The sequence below is a fragment of the Aulonocara sp. 'chitande type north' Nkhata Bay genome, linkage group LG16 (genome assembly GCF_057382095.1).
Source record: "Aulonocara sp. 'chitande type north' Nkhata Bay isolate Kocher_YH1m ecotype deep benthic linkage group LG16, A_spYH_male_GT1.1, whole genome shotgun sequence".
Classification (NCBI taxonomy): Eukaryota; Metazoa; Chordata; class Actinopteri; order Cichliformes; family Cichlidae; genus Aulonocara; species Aulonocara sp. 'chitande type north' Nkhata Bay.
Genome location: NC_141359.1, coordinates 20,829,543 through 20,846,670, shown reverse-complemented (window position 1 = coordinate 20,846,670; position 17,128 = coordinate 20,829,543). Strand labels below are relative to the sequence as shown.

Sequence of the window (17,128 nt, the reverse complement as noted above, 5' to 3'; positions counted from 1 at the left end):
AACATTACCTGGAAAACAGCTGGGAATTTCTAGTGAACAAGCTGACCAAGCACACATGCATATAGTTACAAACACAGACACACAGTAATAGATGAAGAGTAAGCAACAGGCAAACCCCCTTCTGTCACACACACACACACACACACACACACACACACACACACACACACACACACACACACACACACACACACACACACATACAAAACATGCTGGGTCAAACTCAACTGGTGCTTCCGTACTGACTCATTTATTATTTGTATCACAGTCTGGGAACCTCTTGGAAAGTTCTCTTTAAGTTATCAGGCACAGAACTTCATTTAATTCCTGTAATTTTGAGAAAGAAATTATTCTGAATGAACCAAACAACATTATGGGTTAACTAATTCACAAATAACTCCCACTTTCTAGCAGCACTATACCCTCTCCTTCTACACTTGGACTGTCTTAATGAAGACTTTGCTGGTTTTGCAAAGTCTCAAATACTGATTATATGTTTATATGAAGTCTGACACAAGTTCTCTACAGTATACATTTGTTTTTATGCTCAAAGTGATGGCTGGAGCTACTTTTTGTTTTTCAGGTTGTTTAATGGTCCTCTTCATTCTAAAGAAGCCGATATCGTTTCTTCAAATTTGGCATCAACTGTTAAGATGAACTGATTCAACTCAAATGAAAACATCTTTGTGAATATAACTGAAGAATTCCAAACTTCTCAAAAATGTCTTATTTATATCACTGATGCAAACTGCAGTTTGACTAGTTGGCAAGAAAAACCAAAGGATGTCAATTCTAGCTGTTTGTGTGACGGTAAATAAAGTGGATGGGAAGAAACCGCTTCTGCATTCTCACATTACACTCGAAAGAGGAAGTAATCCCTTGTTTACTGCAGGTTTGCTGGCAGAAAACACAGAGAGGATGACTCGACTGTGTTAATGTGTTCCAGGGCTCCAAGCGTACAGTTAAACACTCACAAGTGTAAAACGGGAGCGCCGTAACTCTAAGTATGAACTCTGTCTCTCTCGTGAGCCTGTCATCTATTATCTTTCACACAATATACAAATATGGTAAAAAAAATATTGCTGAATGCAGACGTGCATATTCCTTCTTATTATATCTGTGGGAAACATCCAGGATGTTGAATATGGATGAATCCATGCAGCACCTGACTGCATCTACAGGGAGCCTTGACAAAGACTGATTAAATCCAAATAGTTCAGTGATAATTACAGAAGAGAGATTCGTATTTAAAAGTTTGAGTTGAGAAAATATTACAAATCTTAAATATCTAACAGTGCACGCCAGCGTTCCCTTTGGAAAGGTCCGTTTAAAACATGGTAACAACAACAAACAGATTTGGAGCTTTAAAAAACAGAGAAAGGTACAAAAAACAATGTCAAAACATTTATTTAGATGAAATTGCATAAATGTGACTGTTGTAATGTTCCGTGCCTACAAACCAATTAGTCATCTGCATGTTTATCATTAATGATGCAGAGTACACTGGCTAATCCAACCTTAGTAAATGAGTGAACAGGTTTGCATTATAGCACAAGGTATTCCTTGTTTTCGTCTGACATACAGCCTGTAACAGATCACTACACATGTTATTAAACACGAATCACTAATATGACACGCAGTCAACACATGTCACGCGTGAATACATGTGCCATGCTAGTGACACTGAATTTATTGCAGCATCTGCAATGTGACGTGCTTCTGTTTTGCATAGACTTCACTTCTAGTTAGGTAACATTGTGACTGTATTTTTGTTCTTTTTTTTGTCTATGTTGACATGAAAATATGTTGCATGTTGGCCAAAGATGGTCACATGAACCAATTAAAGCCTGACCGTTGTGGGGGACACATCCACAAATGGCCACAAACTGTGCAAGCTTTTAAAATCACCCACACACGACCACTAATGCAGCGGTGGTGTCCCGGACAGCTTTCCGGAAGCGAGCCATTTCCTGTGGAGCGGCTGCAGGTCCCTGCCCATAAGCCTGATGACTCCCTGGGGTAACTAGATATTTTATGTTACTCATATGGACCTATTGATTGTTGAACAAACATGCTGCCTCAACCCCAGCTGATACGAATGCATATTCACATGCACCCACAGGGCAAGTATGCAGATGATATTCACAAACAAGTTCATTGACTTTGCATTATCTTACTGTAACTGTGATTTGCATCTTTATCGTGGATGCACATGCCAGTTTCCCGTATTGCTGAGAGGCTTTCTTCCGTGTACAGCGTTTTCAGCACACAGTAATAAAAGCCGGACTGTTTTTATTTCCCCTCTCCTTCTCTCAAGTGACAACATGACTCTTGTGACAGCAAAGAACAGAGGAGAAAGGGAGGGACAATTGGCCTGCAGCTTTACGCTTTATCCCTTCTTTACTATTTAATGAGATAAAGTACAGTCTTTAATTAAACGTTAGGAGCAAGTCAAGCAAGAGGGAGAACAGGAGCAATGAGCACTTCGGTGATGGATGAGATTTGGTTTACAGGGAATAGGTGTATGTCACACTTTGGTCTCTACAATTTTGCTCTCATTAGCCTTGTAGCCTCTGCTTATGCTGTTGGGACGAGCGATCTACCTTCAGGCTATCATTCTGTTTCTGCCTCTCTCGGTCTACCTGTGCATTTCTCTGTAACCCGCCCCTTCTTTTGAGCTTTATGACTTGCTCTGCAAACATGTCATATCCCTACAACTGCACAAACAACTACCCCTTCCCTTCCAGACACACGACTCGTCACAGTAGACAATCACACCTATTTCTCAGCATTAATTACCCATTTAATTAGCAAATCTTTGAGAATGTATAATCCGATAGCATATGGCTGAGGGTGAGAAATCTTTCTTTTACTACTGTGTCATTTATCCCCTCCCAGTTACAGGGGGGCTGTTTCAACATGCTGGTCTAATTACCATAGCTGGGGGTGGGGACTGGGAGGAAAGCATAGAAAAACAATAACAATGCTAATGCTGGAGGCAACACCAGATTAGGCCTACACCCGGTTTCTGACGCAGTCTTTCTCAAAGAGAAGCATGGATTTACATACACTCAGAGAACACAAGGGGAGAAGTGAAAGACAAGTGAGATATACAGTATCCACTCTTCACTTTTCTCATTTATAATGAGCTTTTCCTGTTAAACTGGCAGGAAACATCCTGCGCTTATTCATGCAGGGTGTGAAAGAGAACAGCAACAGAGAGAAATAGCTTTCTTAAATATTATTTATTGCATGTGTCTATAAAGAATCAACACTGTCTAAAGCAATGAACTAAGTTTAAATTATCATTTAGTAGTATCACAATGTGCATGATATGAAATATTTACAATGAAAAGCCACAGCAGAGTAAGCCATTGCCCATATCGCAACCTTGATGCTGAATTAAAAACTGGAAACATTATCCAAATGCAAAAAACACTGCTCAAAACACCAACAGGCTCGATTAGCAAAAACAAGCAGGAAAAAGTTTCCGTTTCAAAATTGAAGGAAAAAAAATGTACAAACAGCAAAAATTTGAATTAAGGTTTAACAAACATTATTAACAGTATTTATACATTTGGTTCGTCCTTGTAAACTAATTTCTTTTTAAAAGTGTAAATATTGCATATAAGCCATTTGTGGTGTACCTAAGTATCAAGAATTAATTATGTCAAGTATTATTGATTTCTTTAAAATCTTTTTTTTCTTGTTTTTGTTTTTTAGAATTACAGCATTAGAAAATGTCGTCATAGTGGCATCCACTTTACAAGACCATCCCAAATCAGTTTTTAAAAAAAAAAATCAAAACCAAACCATACTGGTTAGCGTTATAACTTAATTAGTGCTTCTGTTGTATCAGAAAGTTCACTCAAATATTTAACTATGTACATTAAAAATAACATAAGTTATCTAACTTAACACTCGAAGTTTCTCAGGATTTGCTTACACATTTTCGATGTAACGCTGCGCTATTTACAGTATATAGGCAAAGGTTAAGTACCTGTGAGTTCAGATAAATAATAAGATACTTCCCCTGGTTTCTTTCGTTTATTCGGCTTGTGTCTGTGTTGTAGTTCCCATTCGGTACCTCTGCATGTTTCACTGTTGCTGTTGTTGTGTTCGTCGGGTTGCGCGCTCCCAGTCTCGGAACACAGCATGTACTACATTCAGTGTGTCCTGTGTTACAATCTAGACAAGTTTGTAAATGCAAGACCATGCAGTGGAGGCCATGGATTCAAGCTATCGAGTGGCTTTTTGAACAGCCAGTTAGACTCAGTCCTGCAGTCCTGCATGTACCACATTGCTCAGTGCTGCCTGGCGTGGTGTGACAGAGCTCCACAATGAGGCATCAGGTGAGAAAATGTGAGACACTGGGCTGTCCAGTTGCTCTGTATAAATAACTTCAAACATTCACGTTTCAGTCCCTTGTCCTGTCAGGTGTGCAGGATATTTTAGGTGAACGGCGGGTGAGTTGGTGTAGTGTTTAAAAGGTGCTGAGACTCTTACTCAGACAGGCCACATTTCACATGATCAGGTCCAGGTGGACCTGGCTCATGCTGCAGTTACATTTGTCACAGCTGCATGCATTTGCAATGCAACGTCACCTATTTCTCCAACATCCTCCAAGTATTATTTTAGTGTGTATGAATACCTCCATTTAAAGGTACAATAATAAATATATTACTCTGGATTTCTAATACATAATCTAGTCATAAATGTGGGGAGAGAGGGAACTTAATCTCAGAGAGGTCGGCTCTCATTCGGCTCTAATGAACATTCAGTCTCTGTGATGATCAGTTAAATCTTTGATATACTGCGTGTTTAGAGGTCCAACCTAAAAAAAAAGAAAAGAAAATCCATCAGGTGGGGGCTGATGGCTGGAGTAAGGCTTTGGATCGGTGACTTTTTAAAAAACATTCACCTTTGAAAATAAATATTTTATATATATATATATATATAGAATTCTACTGTGTAACTTGGTGCTGAGGTAGGGTTTATTTTTTTTTAGCAAATGTTACCTTTGATTTTAAATATGTTCATAAATGCCGTCTCTTTTTGCAGTACAATCTGTTTACAAATTCTCAGACATTTCAATGAATGCATACACACATACACGATAAATAAATAAATACATGTCATCTGTATGCATGAAGGGTTTTGCGTGCATGTTTGCGCACGCATGCTCTCCAAGTTTGGTTCACAGGTTTTCAGGTGTGAATGTCTGGCAACTACTGGTCGAAGCCATTAGAAAGCCAGTTGAAATTGTATAATTGATAATAACAATACCAGCGATGAACATAGTATACTGCAGGCTGACGTACCTAGACACATAGTTACCTAACTATGCTTAGAATTAAAAGTCGGTTTTTAGTTTTCTGTTTGTTTAAATCTAGCACTACAGCAGCAATGGCACCAGAATGTTTAGGTGCCACAAAAAAGGAGGGAGGGTCAAATGTCCGTGTTTCCATGGCGATGGCTGTCCCCGTAACCCCCAGAGGCGGCAGAAGGGTCAAAGGACATGGGCTACAGCACAAGGTCCAGCTGTCGCTCTGGCGACCTCGGCATCTGGCTGAAGTGAAATCCTACATTCACAGGAAGAAGAAGAGGAGGAAGGGGTGGGGGGGGGAGGCAAGTTGGGAAGACCCATCAGCCTTCATTCTGAAAGAAGAAGAAGAAGAAGAAGAAAAGAGTTAGTTTCTTATCATGTAATTTATAGAAATGAAATGAAATATAAGTTAAAAAAAGTCAATATTCCCCCCAGTAACTTAATCTAAGCGTGTACATACAGTTTGCATCATTTATTATGTAGGACAGAACAATCGAGGGGAGGGGAAGGTCACTCTGCTACCAAGTAAGGAATGAGTGCATTTCAAGAGGCCTGCTTTCGTGTATGAGTATGTGTGTCTGTGTGTGTATTCCTCAGCTGGTAGACACTCAAGTGGCAGGTGCTTTTACAGCAGGGGAAAAAAAAGCAGAGTGGCATTTAGCACTGTGCAGCTGAAACAGACCAGTGATGGCAAACGTCACGCCAACAACACTCCCACACACTAACAAACAGGTATTCTTAATTGCTCCCACACATACCGCAGCTATGTACTTTCAAATACCATGAACCCAGAGTCTTTGAGAGTGTTGCTTTTCTCCCAGTGGAAAGCTGCACTGACCCTTGCCCCTGTGTACATGTTTGTGAGGTTTCATTTGCATGCAGAGCTATCAAATGGGAGCGGAAGTCTTGGCTGGGTGACCCGCACACACACGCAGAGACACACACACACACACACGGTCTGTAGCTGCATTTCTTCCCTCATTTGCTGTCTCCTCTCCCTCTTCCCCAGTCGTGAACAAGAGCCGTTTTCACAAAGCTGGATGTGATCGTCATTCTCTAAAACAAACCTTTCATTCAGCCCTTGCAGCCCCCCTCCTCAGCTATTCTCACCGCAAACAGGCACACGTCTGTTCTGGGCTTTTTTCCCTATACATACTGGCTATAAATGTAAATTGATGCTGATCCTGATGTCCAATCAAAAGCTTCAAAAAAAAAAAAAACTAAACTGGAAATGCCAGGGCACCTTTACTGCTGCTCGGGGACGTCTGTGATGCAAAACCGTGGAACCACTGAGTTCATTTGAATAACAGAGGAGATGATTTCACTCTTGAGGCTACCTGGCGCTGAGCGAGCTCTGTGTCTTTATCGCCACGGGTGTCAGAGGCAGAATACAGCGGAAAGGCCGTGTTGGGACGGGGTGGAAAAAACACAGTAACAGAATCAACCTGACAGAGAGGAACGGGAATGCAGTGAGGTCATGGGACCGATGGACCATAACAGTCAAGTGTGTGTGTGTGTGTGTGTGTGTCTGTTTCTGGAGGGGCTGGGCCAGTCGACGGCCTGTATAGGCAGGCACATAGGTGAGAATGACTGAGATCTGCCGGGAAGGACTGTTGAATCACTAACAGCTCAGATTAGCAACCAGGTGTAGCCATGAACATAAACACACTTCCTTGTTTGTGGACAATCTTGCAAGTGCATATAAGGACTGCGCATACACACATTTTCTGTTCGAAACATGCGATTTAAATAGAATCTGAGTGAAGAAAGCGTGGGTGGGCAGGAAGATTTGGGGAGGGGGATGTTATTGAGAGAAGAGGACAGAGGTCTAATGGGGGAATGAACCCAATGGCTTCTACCCCTCCTCTTTTTGGAGCACAGACACACATTCCTCCTCCGCCCCTCCCAACAACTCTTGTCTGTGCCCCCTGTCCCAACCCACACACACACACACACACACAAGCACATACACGCACGCACACACACACACACACACACACACACACACATAGACTTGGGCTCTGTTCATTATTTATTTAGTTCTCACAGGCTAAATTTAGCTATGCTCCATTCAAGAATAAGACACACACACATACACACAGGCATGTATTAGCAGCCTCCTCTCTAGAGCTTCAGAGTCAGAGTAAACAAGTTACTCTGTCTGTAACCACCACAGACTTGAGTAGCTTGATGTTGTCAATGAGATAAATGAACAGGCTTTAAAGGGAACTACTCCAAACTGCAACTCTGAGCAACATTCAAGAGAAAGGAAGTGGACTGCAAACTGTTTTTGCTTTTATTGTGGGGTAGACTGGAAACGAACCTACAGACAAACAAGGAGAGATCAGCAGGCTCAGATCTGCTCTGTTTACATTCCTGCCCCACTACCTCCTCTCTAATCTTCAGTGAACAAACACTGACTGACTGACTTCACCTCTGACCTCCCACACCTTTGTCTGACCAGCTAAACAACAACAAAAAGAAAAACAATGCTGCACAACTCGGCAATCCAGCTGACTCACTATTGCATACAGAGCTTTGGCATTCCTCATCGTGTCACATTATCCACTTGCAGCAGTTCACGTGGATTATTGATTAATCCGGCAATTAGTTCCTCAGTAAATCATTTGGTCTACAAAAAAAGGTGGAGGGGAAAAAAAAACACCAAAGCAAATCAGTTTCCCTAAGCTCCGCTGACACATTTGGATGTTTTGCTTAGCATGTCAAAAATGCAAAACCATTCAGTTTACGGTTAGCTCGAATATAATAATAATAATAATAATAATAATAATTGTGAGAATATGAAACTGCGTGTTTGTGAATTATTTCAACTACTCCTTTATAAAAGCACCAGAAAATAAAGCTTATATAATTAAGCCACTGAATATAACGAAACTAACGGTACGACTATCAGCTCTACAGAGGAGCATTAACAAACCAAGTGGGGAGGTCAGAAAGTTGGGAAAGAGTTCATGAGTAGCCGGTCTGCTTATGACGGGGGGAAAAAAAAAGGTATAATTAGCTAGCAGCCAAGACTAAACTCACTTAATGTGCCTTGTGGGTATAATTACCATAAAATGTCCACTCACAGTCACAGAGGATCTGTCTCTTCCTCTGCATTTAAAAACAAAAAGCAAAAAAAAAAAAAACACAAGCTACTAAACAATGCTTAATCCTGACATGTAATCCTTCTTACCTCCAAGCTAAACTGAGGATACGGGAGGTCAACTTTGTTTTCATCTAGCGCTAGAACATCCCGCCCTAGTTTGCTCAAAGAGTTATGTATCAGACAGCCTGGAGCACTGTGCATGTGTGTCTGTGTGCGTATGTGCGTGGGGAGGAGATGGGAGGGGTGTACAGGACAGGTGAGGACAGAGACTGTGGGTTCCTCAAAATGCTGCGTGGAGCCAAAAACCCGAGTAAAGGTATTCTCTGTGCACTTTCTACAGGAAATTCTTTATGTATATGATGATTCACAATTAATTTTATCAACAACAAAAAAAATGTCAGACATGAAGATGTCATACTTTTCCACCAGCTCATAAACATAACATAGTCCTAAGGCTATAACTGTTTATTATTTTTATGACTAACTCCTCTTTCTCATAGTGAAAACAGTCACCACTGTTTCCCAGAGCCACACATGACATCTTTTAAATGCACTGGAATTAACAAAAAAAAGCCATAAAAGTCGTAAAAAACTGCAGTATTTATGTAATGGATTTCTCCCGAGCAGCAAGAGAAGTAAAGTGTCTTGTCAGCTGCTCTACTCAGACATGATTAGCTAATTTTTTTAGTGCATTGTTAGGTAATCCTTTATGGCCTTCAGCAATCAGACACGGCCCACTGAGGTCGCAAAACAACAGGAAAAACAAAAGGCCTGTGAACGCCCCAATATGGAGAAGGTGTGTGGCGTGGGGTGTCACATGATTACTGAAAAGAAAAACAATGCTTGAAGAGAGGAAGAAGGGGTTTGGGTTGGGGGAGGGATGCATTGGATGAGGTGGGGGGGGGTTGGTAGCTCCTTGAGAGTGCTTGGCCACGCCCACAACCTTCTCCCGTAGCTGTCGTAGCAGATGGCGGCCAGTCATTAGCGTATTGTCACTCTCCTCTGAAGGGCCAGATAACCAGTGAGCACTGCTTGGCGAGGCAGGTGCAAACCCCCTGACCCCACACCCAACCCCTCCACCATCTGCTGACGCCTGTGTGTGTGTGTACGCACATGGGAGAGGCACACAAAGTCAAAATGCGTGTGTTTGTATTTCGGGGGGTTGCAGGGGGGTCTGGGCCCACAAATGGAAAGCGTGAATCTTTCTCTGCTGTCTGCATTCATGCAAGACTGCTTACAGTCAGAGAGACGAGCACTCGATAAATGAGGACAGGTTAGGGAAAAGAAGACGGCAGGCGGATAATAAAGAGGCTTTTATAGTGATATGATAAGTGGCAGTGTAGATACTCTAAAAGTAGATATGAGGACGAGCCAAAAATAAAAAAAGCTGTAAAAGGAGTGCACGTGCCTCTCTTTTTCTTTAGATTAGTGGTAATGCTCCAGTGGTAACATCCCCCACTCACAAAAACTAGCCCAAAGTTCAAGAAGCTGACACTAGTCCAAAGCTTGCACTGAAAGCCACGCACCACACTGCACCACTACCACCCCATTCTCTCTCTCTCGCTCCCTCTCTAACGCTTAAAATACACAAACTCAACTGAGCCATACTTTAGGATTTTCATACAGAAAGTCAAGCATTTTTATAACGCCCTCCCTCCGCTCAGCTTCCCCTTCACACCACAGTGCCAAATGAGGACAGGTGATTTCGTAATCTACCTGTGACAGTGTGATATACAACCGGGAATGCAAACTATGGTTCACTCAGTGATAAGGTGAGAATGTGGTATAGCCTGCCATCTTGTAGTAAACAGACGGGCCCTATTTTTCCTCTCGCATCGGAATGCTATGTATTTGGATGCGAGTATCAACAACTTTCCTCGCTGTTGTAGCCACATGTACTAAAGTTACCGAAGCAAAGGCCAGCGGCTGCTTGTTGGGAAGGCACTGATCTTTCTGTCATTCAGCATTTTTCTTCCATTCTTCCTTCTCACCCACTCTCTGCCTTCTGCCAGCAGCTCAATAGTCCATTTTGTTATACATGAAAAACAAAACAAGTCAACCATCCATCACCATTGTTCTTTCACCTCCCTCCTTCCTCCTCCCCTGCTCTTCTAGCCTTGCACCACGGGTTAAAAAAAAAAAAATTCCATAAAAAATTCCATAAATCCCATAAATGTACAGATCACAGTGAATTCTCACGGGTACCTGTGCGTGCCTCAGGTGCACACGAGTCACATGTGTTCAGACAAGTCTCCTGTGTAAAAAAGAAAGAAAAAGAAACAAACAACAAAACCACCAGCTCATTTTACAATTTGTGAAGTTGCTCATAGTGAAAAAAAGAACCCCTCCCCTCCCGATTTCATCCCAGCAGGTTAGAAAAACAAGTGAGCGTTCACCTCTCCCAGCAACCTTTGCACACTGCCCACATTCCAGTCCTGAAACCCAGTACCTGACAATTGATAAACAACTGACTCACTTGTTTGTCTGGGGAACCCGATGACTTGCACCGAGCTCCACACTGGCTGCGCTCTCACAGCAGGGGAGCCAGCTGAGACAAAGAGACAACTTAGTTGTGAAACTGCAAACAGCAATTAAACTCTTGTATTTCACCATCAGGAACACTGACTCCTGAGTCACTATGATCTTAACACTTTGTATTTTCTTTAGAAACAACAGCAACTTCTGACATGTCCCTGCCATGTCATCCATCCGTGTAAATAATCCTTGGCATTTACAGATGGATGAAAAGCCCCTGATGCAGCAGAAAGAGGAAAGAAAATGAGGCGAAAGGTAATATTTTGATAACAACTCTTCCCCTTCGAGTCTCAGGGATTTTGCTGCTTATTCGTTTTGTTCTCTGAGGTCTGTGTAACACACCGTTTCAGATTTACCAATAGCGAGTGCTCTTTGCCGCCTTCGAGCGGCTTCCATAGAGGCATCATGTGTAGCGCTGCATGCGTCACTGAATCAGATCAGATGTTTTTTTGAAACACTGACGCGGTGCAAAACTGCGTCACTGAGAGGAAACCAGGACAGACGGAACAGCAAACGTGAAGGCAGATAACCATAAGTTTTTAAAATAAAACCGTTTCAAAAAAATGCGATGATGCAGAAAGATTACTTTTTAATAAAGGGGAGTTTGCGTCCTCTGGGATGTGTGGAGGGGAGGAAGACAAGGAGGCAACATGTTCCACAGAATGCATTTGTTATTCAGCATGCCGCACCGCTTTCATTCAACCGTCTAATTCAGGGCTTTTATTTGAGAGAAAATAAAAGCAGTTTTAAAAACAGGATCAACATCACAGCCTCGAGATTTGTCAGCGTGTCCTGGGTGTGACAAGTAGGTGACTAATCCTGTCTAAACATTACAGCCTACACCCAATAGCAATCTTGACAACTAGTTTGCTTCTCTAAGCTACTGTAGTTTACTACACCGGATTACATAAATCTGTAGGCTGTTATCTCGGATATTGCAGTGATGGTCAGTCACGATTATATGGCCACAAAAGAGCTTTCAAGAAAAATAAAGTGTCAGCTTTTTAACTCGCAGTGGAAAGGACAAACTGACAGCAAGGGGCAGACACACAGACGCTCCTGCAGACAAACCACTGAGGCTGTTTTTGTTCTCTAGAGGTAATTATCATCAACTTTGGGACTGAAAACGAGCCCAGAAGTGTTGCAAACAACATTACGTGTGGCCTATCTCTGCAGAGTACACAGTTGCCCTGAGGCGGATCTCTATCCTACTCCAACCCTGACGCCACTCCCTTCATGAATGAAAATGCACTGAATGAATGAGTGTGTGGGACATGTGTGACAATGCTCACCTTTCACAGCAGCAGCAGCAGTCTCCTTAAATCCCAGGCTGGCATAGGGGCTAGAGTTGAAACCATTCAGCCCCCCCTTGCAGCCACAAGCTGTCTTGAGCCTCAGGAGTTCATCACAGCCCCCTAACCGGCATCCCCCAAGGTTTCCCTCCATCAAGTTTAAGGCAATGTAGTTAAGTCCATTTTGATAGCCAGCTGACGTTTCCCTGCACATGGGACTGCTGTACTCCTCACCGAGTCCTTCAGAGCTACGAACTGTGCGAGATACGTTCTCCACAGAGGCAGAGCTGTGCCGTTTAGTGTCGTTGGCAAAGGATGGGCACACGGGTGTGACAGTGGTTGTGGAAGAGAAGGTCTCAGAACTGTGACGACGACGTCCGTGAGGGTCGGCCCGGATAACTTTAGCCCCCCTGTGTGGATCTACAACTGTAACAGATAATGAAGGACCTCCCTTGAGAAAAGAGTCCACGGGCACAGGGGGCATCACATCTACTATGCTGCTCTCAAGGCTGAGTCTCTGGACACAAGCAGTAGGGCTGGTCGGGCGGGGAGTTGTGCATAGAGCAGGTAAAGGGTCAGAAGGACTAAAGGTCATCTCAGTGTAGTCGTCACTGAATGGACCAGGCTGACACTTAAGGCTTCCTTGCTGTGGAACACCCCTCTCCTTTTCCTGTCCCTCTGTGCTTTTATCTTCCTCCACCTCCTCCTCTTCAACTCCCTGTGTTTCCTGCTGAGAGGTAACTAGACTATGGCATGTCAACAGTTCAGCTGTGTCTGTACAGTTAGTTTGGTGTGATACCTGCTGAACCGTGGAGCTGACATCAATATTAGCATAGCCTGAGAGTGACCGGGATCCCGTCTCTGCGGTTACAGAGGACTCAGGGCTCTTTGACTCTGTGGTTGTGTTGTGGTTAACACTGCTAAAGTCTATGTTAATGTATTCTCCGGGGCTGCGTGGCTCTGAAGGAAGAGGGTGCTCACTCATGCATGGTAGTGTTTTGAGGGATTCCAAAGCCAAGCGGGTAGGCCGACAGACTCTACTCCGGTGTACCAGACCTCCATCTATCCAAGCCACTCTGAGAGGAGATGGAGTAGAAGATGGAGTGGCTGGTCTTGCCACAGTGCCATTGGTTGCAGAGTTTCCTGAAGAGATAGGACAGTAGTTGGATTCCTCTTCTATCCGTTGTCTCTGTAAACTCATCACCACATACTGATCTGTGTCAGTGGACCCACTGCGCTGCAAATGTCCTTTAAGTGATCTTGGTAGAGAACTGCAAGAATAAGGCTGCCTGTGGCTTGGCGGGAGGCTGGGATCTCCTGTAGGACTGAGAATATAATCTGGGGGTGTAAAAGACACCTGTGTGTCAACAGGAGACATATTCAGGTATTCTCCATTGGCGAGCTTCCCATCGTTGCTGTCCACTGACATCTTGGTTGCACACCACATGGGCATGTACCCACTGTCCTCCAGAGAAACACCCCCGGGGGAGTGTATGCGCGTGGCCAGCCCCATTGAGGAGGGTTTTGTACAAGGGTTGATGATTTGCTTTGGAGCAGATACACACATAGGGCTCATGGGCATGTAGGGGTCATCCTTAGACCCGGGTGTGAGAGGAGCCACACCAGGCATCATGGGCATATAGCCACTGTCGCCTTGGTGACCATTTGAAGCAATCTGAACATCTCTGTAATCCTCCAGACTTATCCCTTTAGGAGACGCGGTGTGACACCTGCGAGAAGACTGACTTCCACTGGTGTATGTTGCCCTCATAAGAGTATACTCATCCAGGGAGGCTGAAGATACTTGGGGGGGACCCCTCGGTTGACGGGGGGTGGTGAGGGAGTATGTGCGCTTTCGATACACCTTGTCAAATTCTGGTAACCACCGGTAACCATTCTGGTTCTGACGCTCCATTACCATGTAGCCATCAAGCTCACTGCCATCCCGGGATGGGGGGGTGTCTGCTTTGAGGGACTCTGGAGTGTTGCTGCGGAGAGTAAGCGGTAACCTGAGGTCTCGTGCCTCCGCAGGGCTAGAGCCAAATTCCTCACATGATATAAAGCCAGCATCACTGGGAGAGCCTGAGAAGGATGCACTGCAGCTAGAGGGGCGAGGGGCACCGCTGTCTTGGCAGGAAGATGCATGGCTTGGACAAGCAGTGGTCACAGGTGGAGAAGGAGACAGAGGCATAGACATGGACTTACTATGCTGGAGGGTGGAAGATTCAAACGTCAGAGAAGGGCGTGCAGTAATGGTATGAGATCTGCTCAGCAGGGTCCTGTGGACCCCTGGACTAAGGGGGCTCCCGGTGACTGACATAGTGCGCGCCATGGTGCCGTCGCCCTCGCTCGCAGTGCGTAATCGACACGAGGAGCATTTGCTCACAGGAGAGGTCGCAGCCATGCTGTCAGTACGCGACCGCCGGGGAAGCCCGGTCTGCCTCGGGGGTAGATTATTCAGGTGCCTCCGCGAGGGTACAGAGATGGGGTTTGTACCAGAGGACTGGCTTTTGCTGCGCGGGCGGAATTCCGACAGCTCCTTCATGGCTTTCATGGCCTCCAAGATAGTTTCGTGAATGTTTTGAGCCACCACAGAGTCATCCGCCTGCATCCACAGCTCCCCCGGACCCGTGGATGCAGATCGGCCAACCTCTATGAAGAAAAAGCTGTCAGAGTGGCCGCACCTCCGGATATTCATCAGCTGCAAGGTGACTGAGGCAACATCAGAGTTAAGCTTAACGAAGCTGATAGTCCGGCTGGAGAGACACAGCCTGTACACCCCTGTTAAATTTCGACTCTGTCCGAGACCTTTAGATTTTAGATTTACTTGCCATACCTCCTTGTAGGCGGCGGTCACCGGCGTTATTACACCGTAGCTCGACTCGTCGTAGCCAACCAGCGAGGACGCAGAGTTAGACGCCGAGCCGTCATATACTTTCCCCTCTGCCATTAAATCCGTCAGCACCCGGTACCAGCTCTCCTGTTCCTGCTCGTTTTCCGTCGCCAAAGCAAAATACTCATCCTTGGTATAAAGAGCAATAAGATATTTGTATTTTGCGTCTGCTCTCTTGCTGATATTGAGACAGCAGTCCAGAGGGATGACTCTCTTCGGGGCCGATTTGTTTTTCCATTTCTTCTCGCTCTCGTAGTATTCCAACCGGGCAGGGAAACCTTCGCTCGGCTCCTTTAGAACAAAAAAGCGCTTATGTCCGTGTTTCTGCTTTTTCAGATATCCGCATTTCTTGATGCCGCTGTTTGCGTTACTGGCCAATAACGACTGATCACCGGTGTTCGGCGGACTCGCCATTCTCGCGTCCTCCTCTTATCAGACACAATGCTTCCGTTCCCTTTAGTTGTAAAAAGAAACGACTCGCTTTCTTTTAATCCTGTACTTCCAGAGCCGGTTTCACGTTAATTCGTCTTCTCCCACAGCCGAGCGATAAATAACACATGTCTGCTGGTGTCCGGGCCGAAGAGGGTGAAACAACATGTGACGATCTACACATTCAGCTCCGGTTTTAAAAAAAAGAAGGGAAAGGAGACGAAAAAAATACGCACTCACCAACAGTGGGCGGTGCGCACTCAGCTCATTGGGTTTATTGGTGGAAAAGGGATGAATGCTGGAGTGAGAAAGGAAAGAGAGTGAGAGCGAGAGAGCCCTCCTACTATCACTGCCCTCTTCCGACTCATTTGCGTGTAGTCAGTTAGGACTGTAGCTTTATTTATAGCATCCCTATTCCTATGATCCTTCGTTTGGCTTCAGTGTACGTTTTTTTTAGCAGGATATAGCCCGGTCCCAACTACTCAAACGAGATGTCCCCGATTCAGAAAACCATCATTTGCGTCATTTAAGGCGTTACGGGGTGGATTATGAAAAATATAACCTGAGTATAGATCCGTTATATGCACAGACCGAATATATGACGCGTAACTGGTTTTATACACGTATAATTTACAGGTATTGTTTCACTGTCGGAAATTTTCTTACCATGGGTGTTTGTTTTTTCTCTCACTACACTTTGACCATATTTAAACTCTAGAGGGAGTCGTTCCAGTGTTCTCCAACTGGTAAACAAGCATCACCTGGTCGACTCTGCAGCTCTGGCACATGAATTTAATATTCCCCATGAGCCGTTCAGCCAGAAAAGCCTGCATTCACAGTGTAAGCGGGATATTCTCCCCCGTCCTCTTCCCCTTTTTTACTCTTAAGCGAAAGCACCCAATTGTTCGCGCGGAATAACTAGTACAAGAAATGACAAGAGCGCACAGAATGCAGTGTATTTTATTGCATAATGCGGTTGCTTGCTGATTTATTCATGTTTGCCAGAGCTGCTCAGTTGCAATTTTTTTGTTTGTTTTTTGGTGGGTTTTTTACTGCTTCATCTCTGTGTTTGTCTTAACCCATTCAGAAACAGAGCGTGGCGGTGTGAAAACAGTTATTCTGGGGTGAACATATGCCCAAAATATCTAAGGCGATAGGAGGTTATAGCGTACAAAATCTTAAAAGTACTCCTTGTACACGAAACTAAAAGTACCCCATATATGGTCATATAACACAGCAGTCATGATGACGCAAAAAATTCTCCTGATCTCAATGCGTCAGCGGCTGGTAATGTGCGTAATGATAAAACGCGGGAGCAAACTGGGTACCGTGGCGGGATGGTGATCTGAGTTTGCTGCGGATAGCCAGTATTCTCTTTTTGACATCCTGTGGGACTGAAACTCCTCTTTTCTCGTCCAGCAGGAACGTCATGCTGCCAAGAGAAGGTACAGTGTGTCCTGACAGCTATGTATCCTGGGCCAACACAGTAAAAAGTGACACTGTAGTAACACTTTTGAATAGCTGCACATCCCACGATGATGACT

General features: G+C 44.4%; 1 protein-coding gene across 3 annotated transcripts; it reads right to left on the bottom strand.

The window, feature by feature from the left end:
- Positions 1-3,232: 3,232 nt before the first annotated feature.
- Positions 3,233-15,865, bottom strand: irs2b (insulin receptor substrate 2b). Of its 3 annotated transcripts, none has more exons than XR_015125324.1 (3): positions 12,263-15,865; positions 10,344-10,983; positions 3,233-5,658 (listed from the first exon to the last, which is right to left on the bottom strand). XR_015125324.1 is itself a non-coding variant. In XM_086266265.1 (2 exons), exons 1-2 carry the CDS (start codon positions 15,567-15,569, stop codon positions 5,654-5,656), a joined length of 3,312 nt encoding a protein of 1,103 aa, XP_086122391.1. In that variant the 5' UTR covers positions 15,570-15,864; the 3' UTR covers positions 3,233-5,653. The 3 variants fall into 3 exon arrangements, 1 of the variants encoding a protein (XP_086122391.1); XR_015125325.1 differs by having other exon boundaries at positions 10,641-10,983; XM_086266265.1 differs by lacking the exon at positions 10,344-10,983 and having other exon boundaries at positions 12,263-15,864.
- Positions 15,866-17,128: the final 1,263 nt, after the last annotated feature.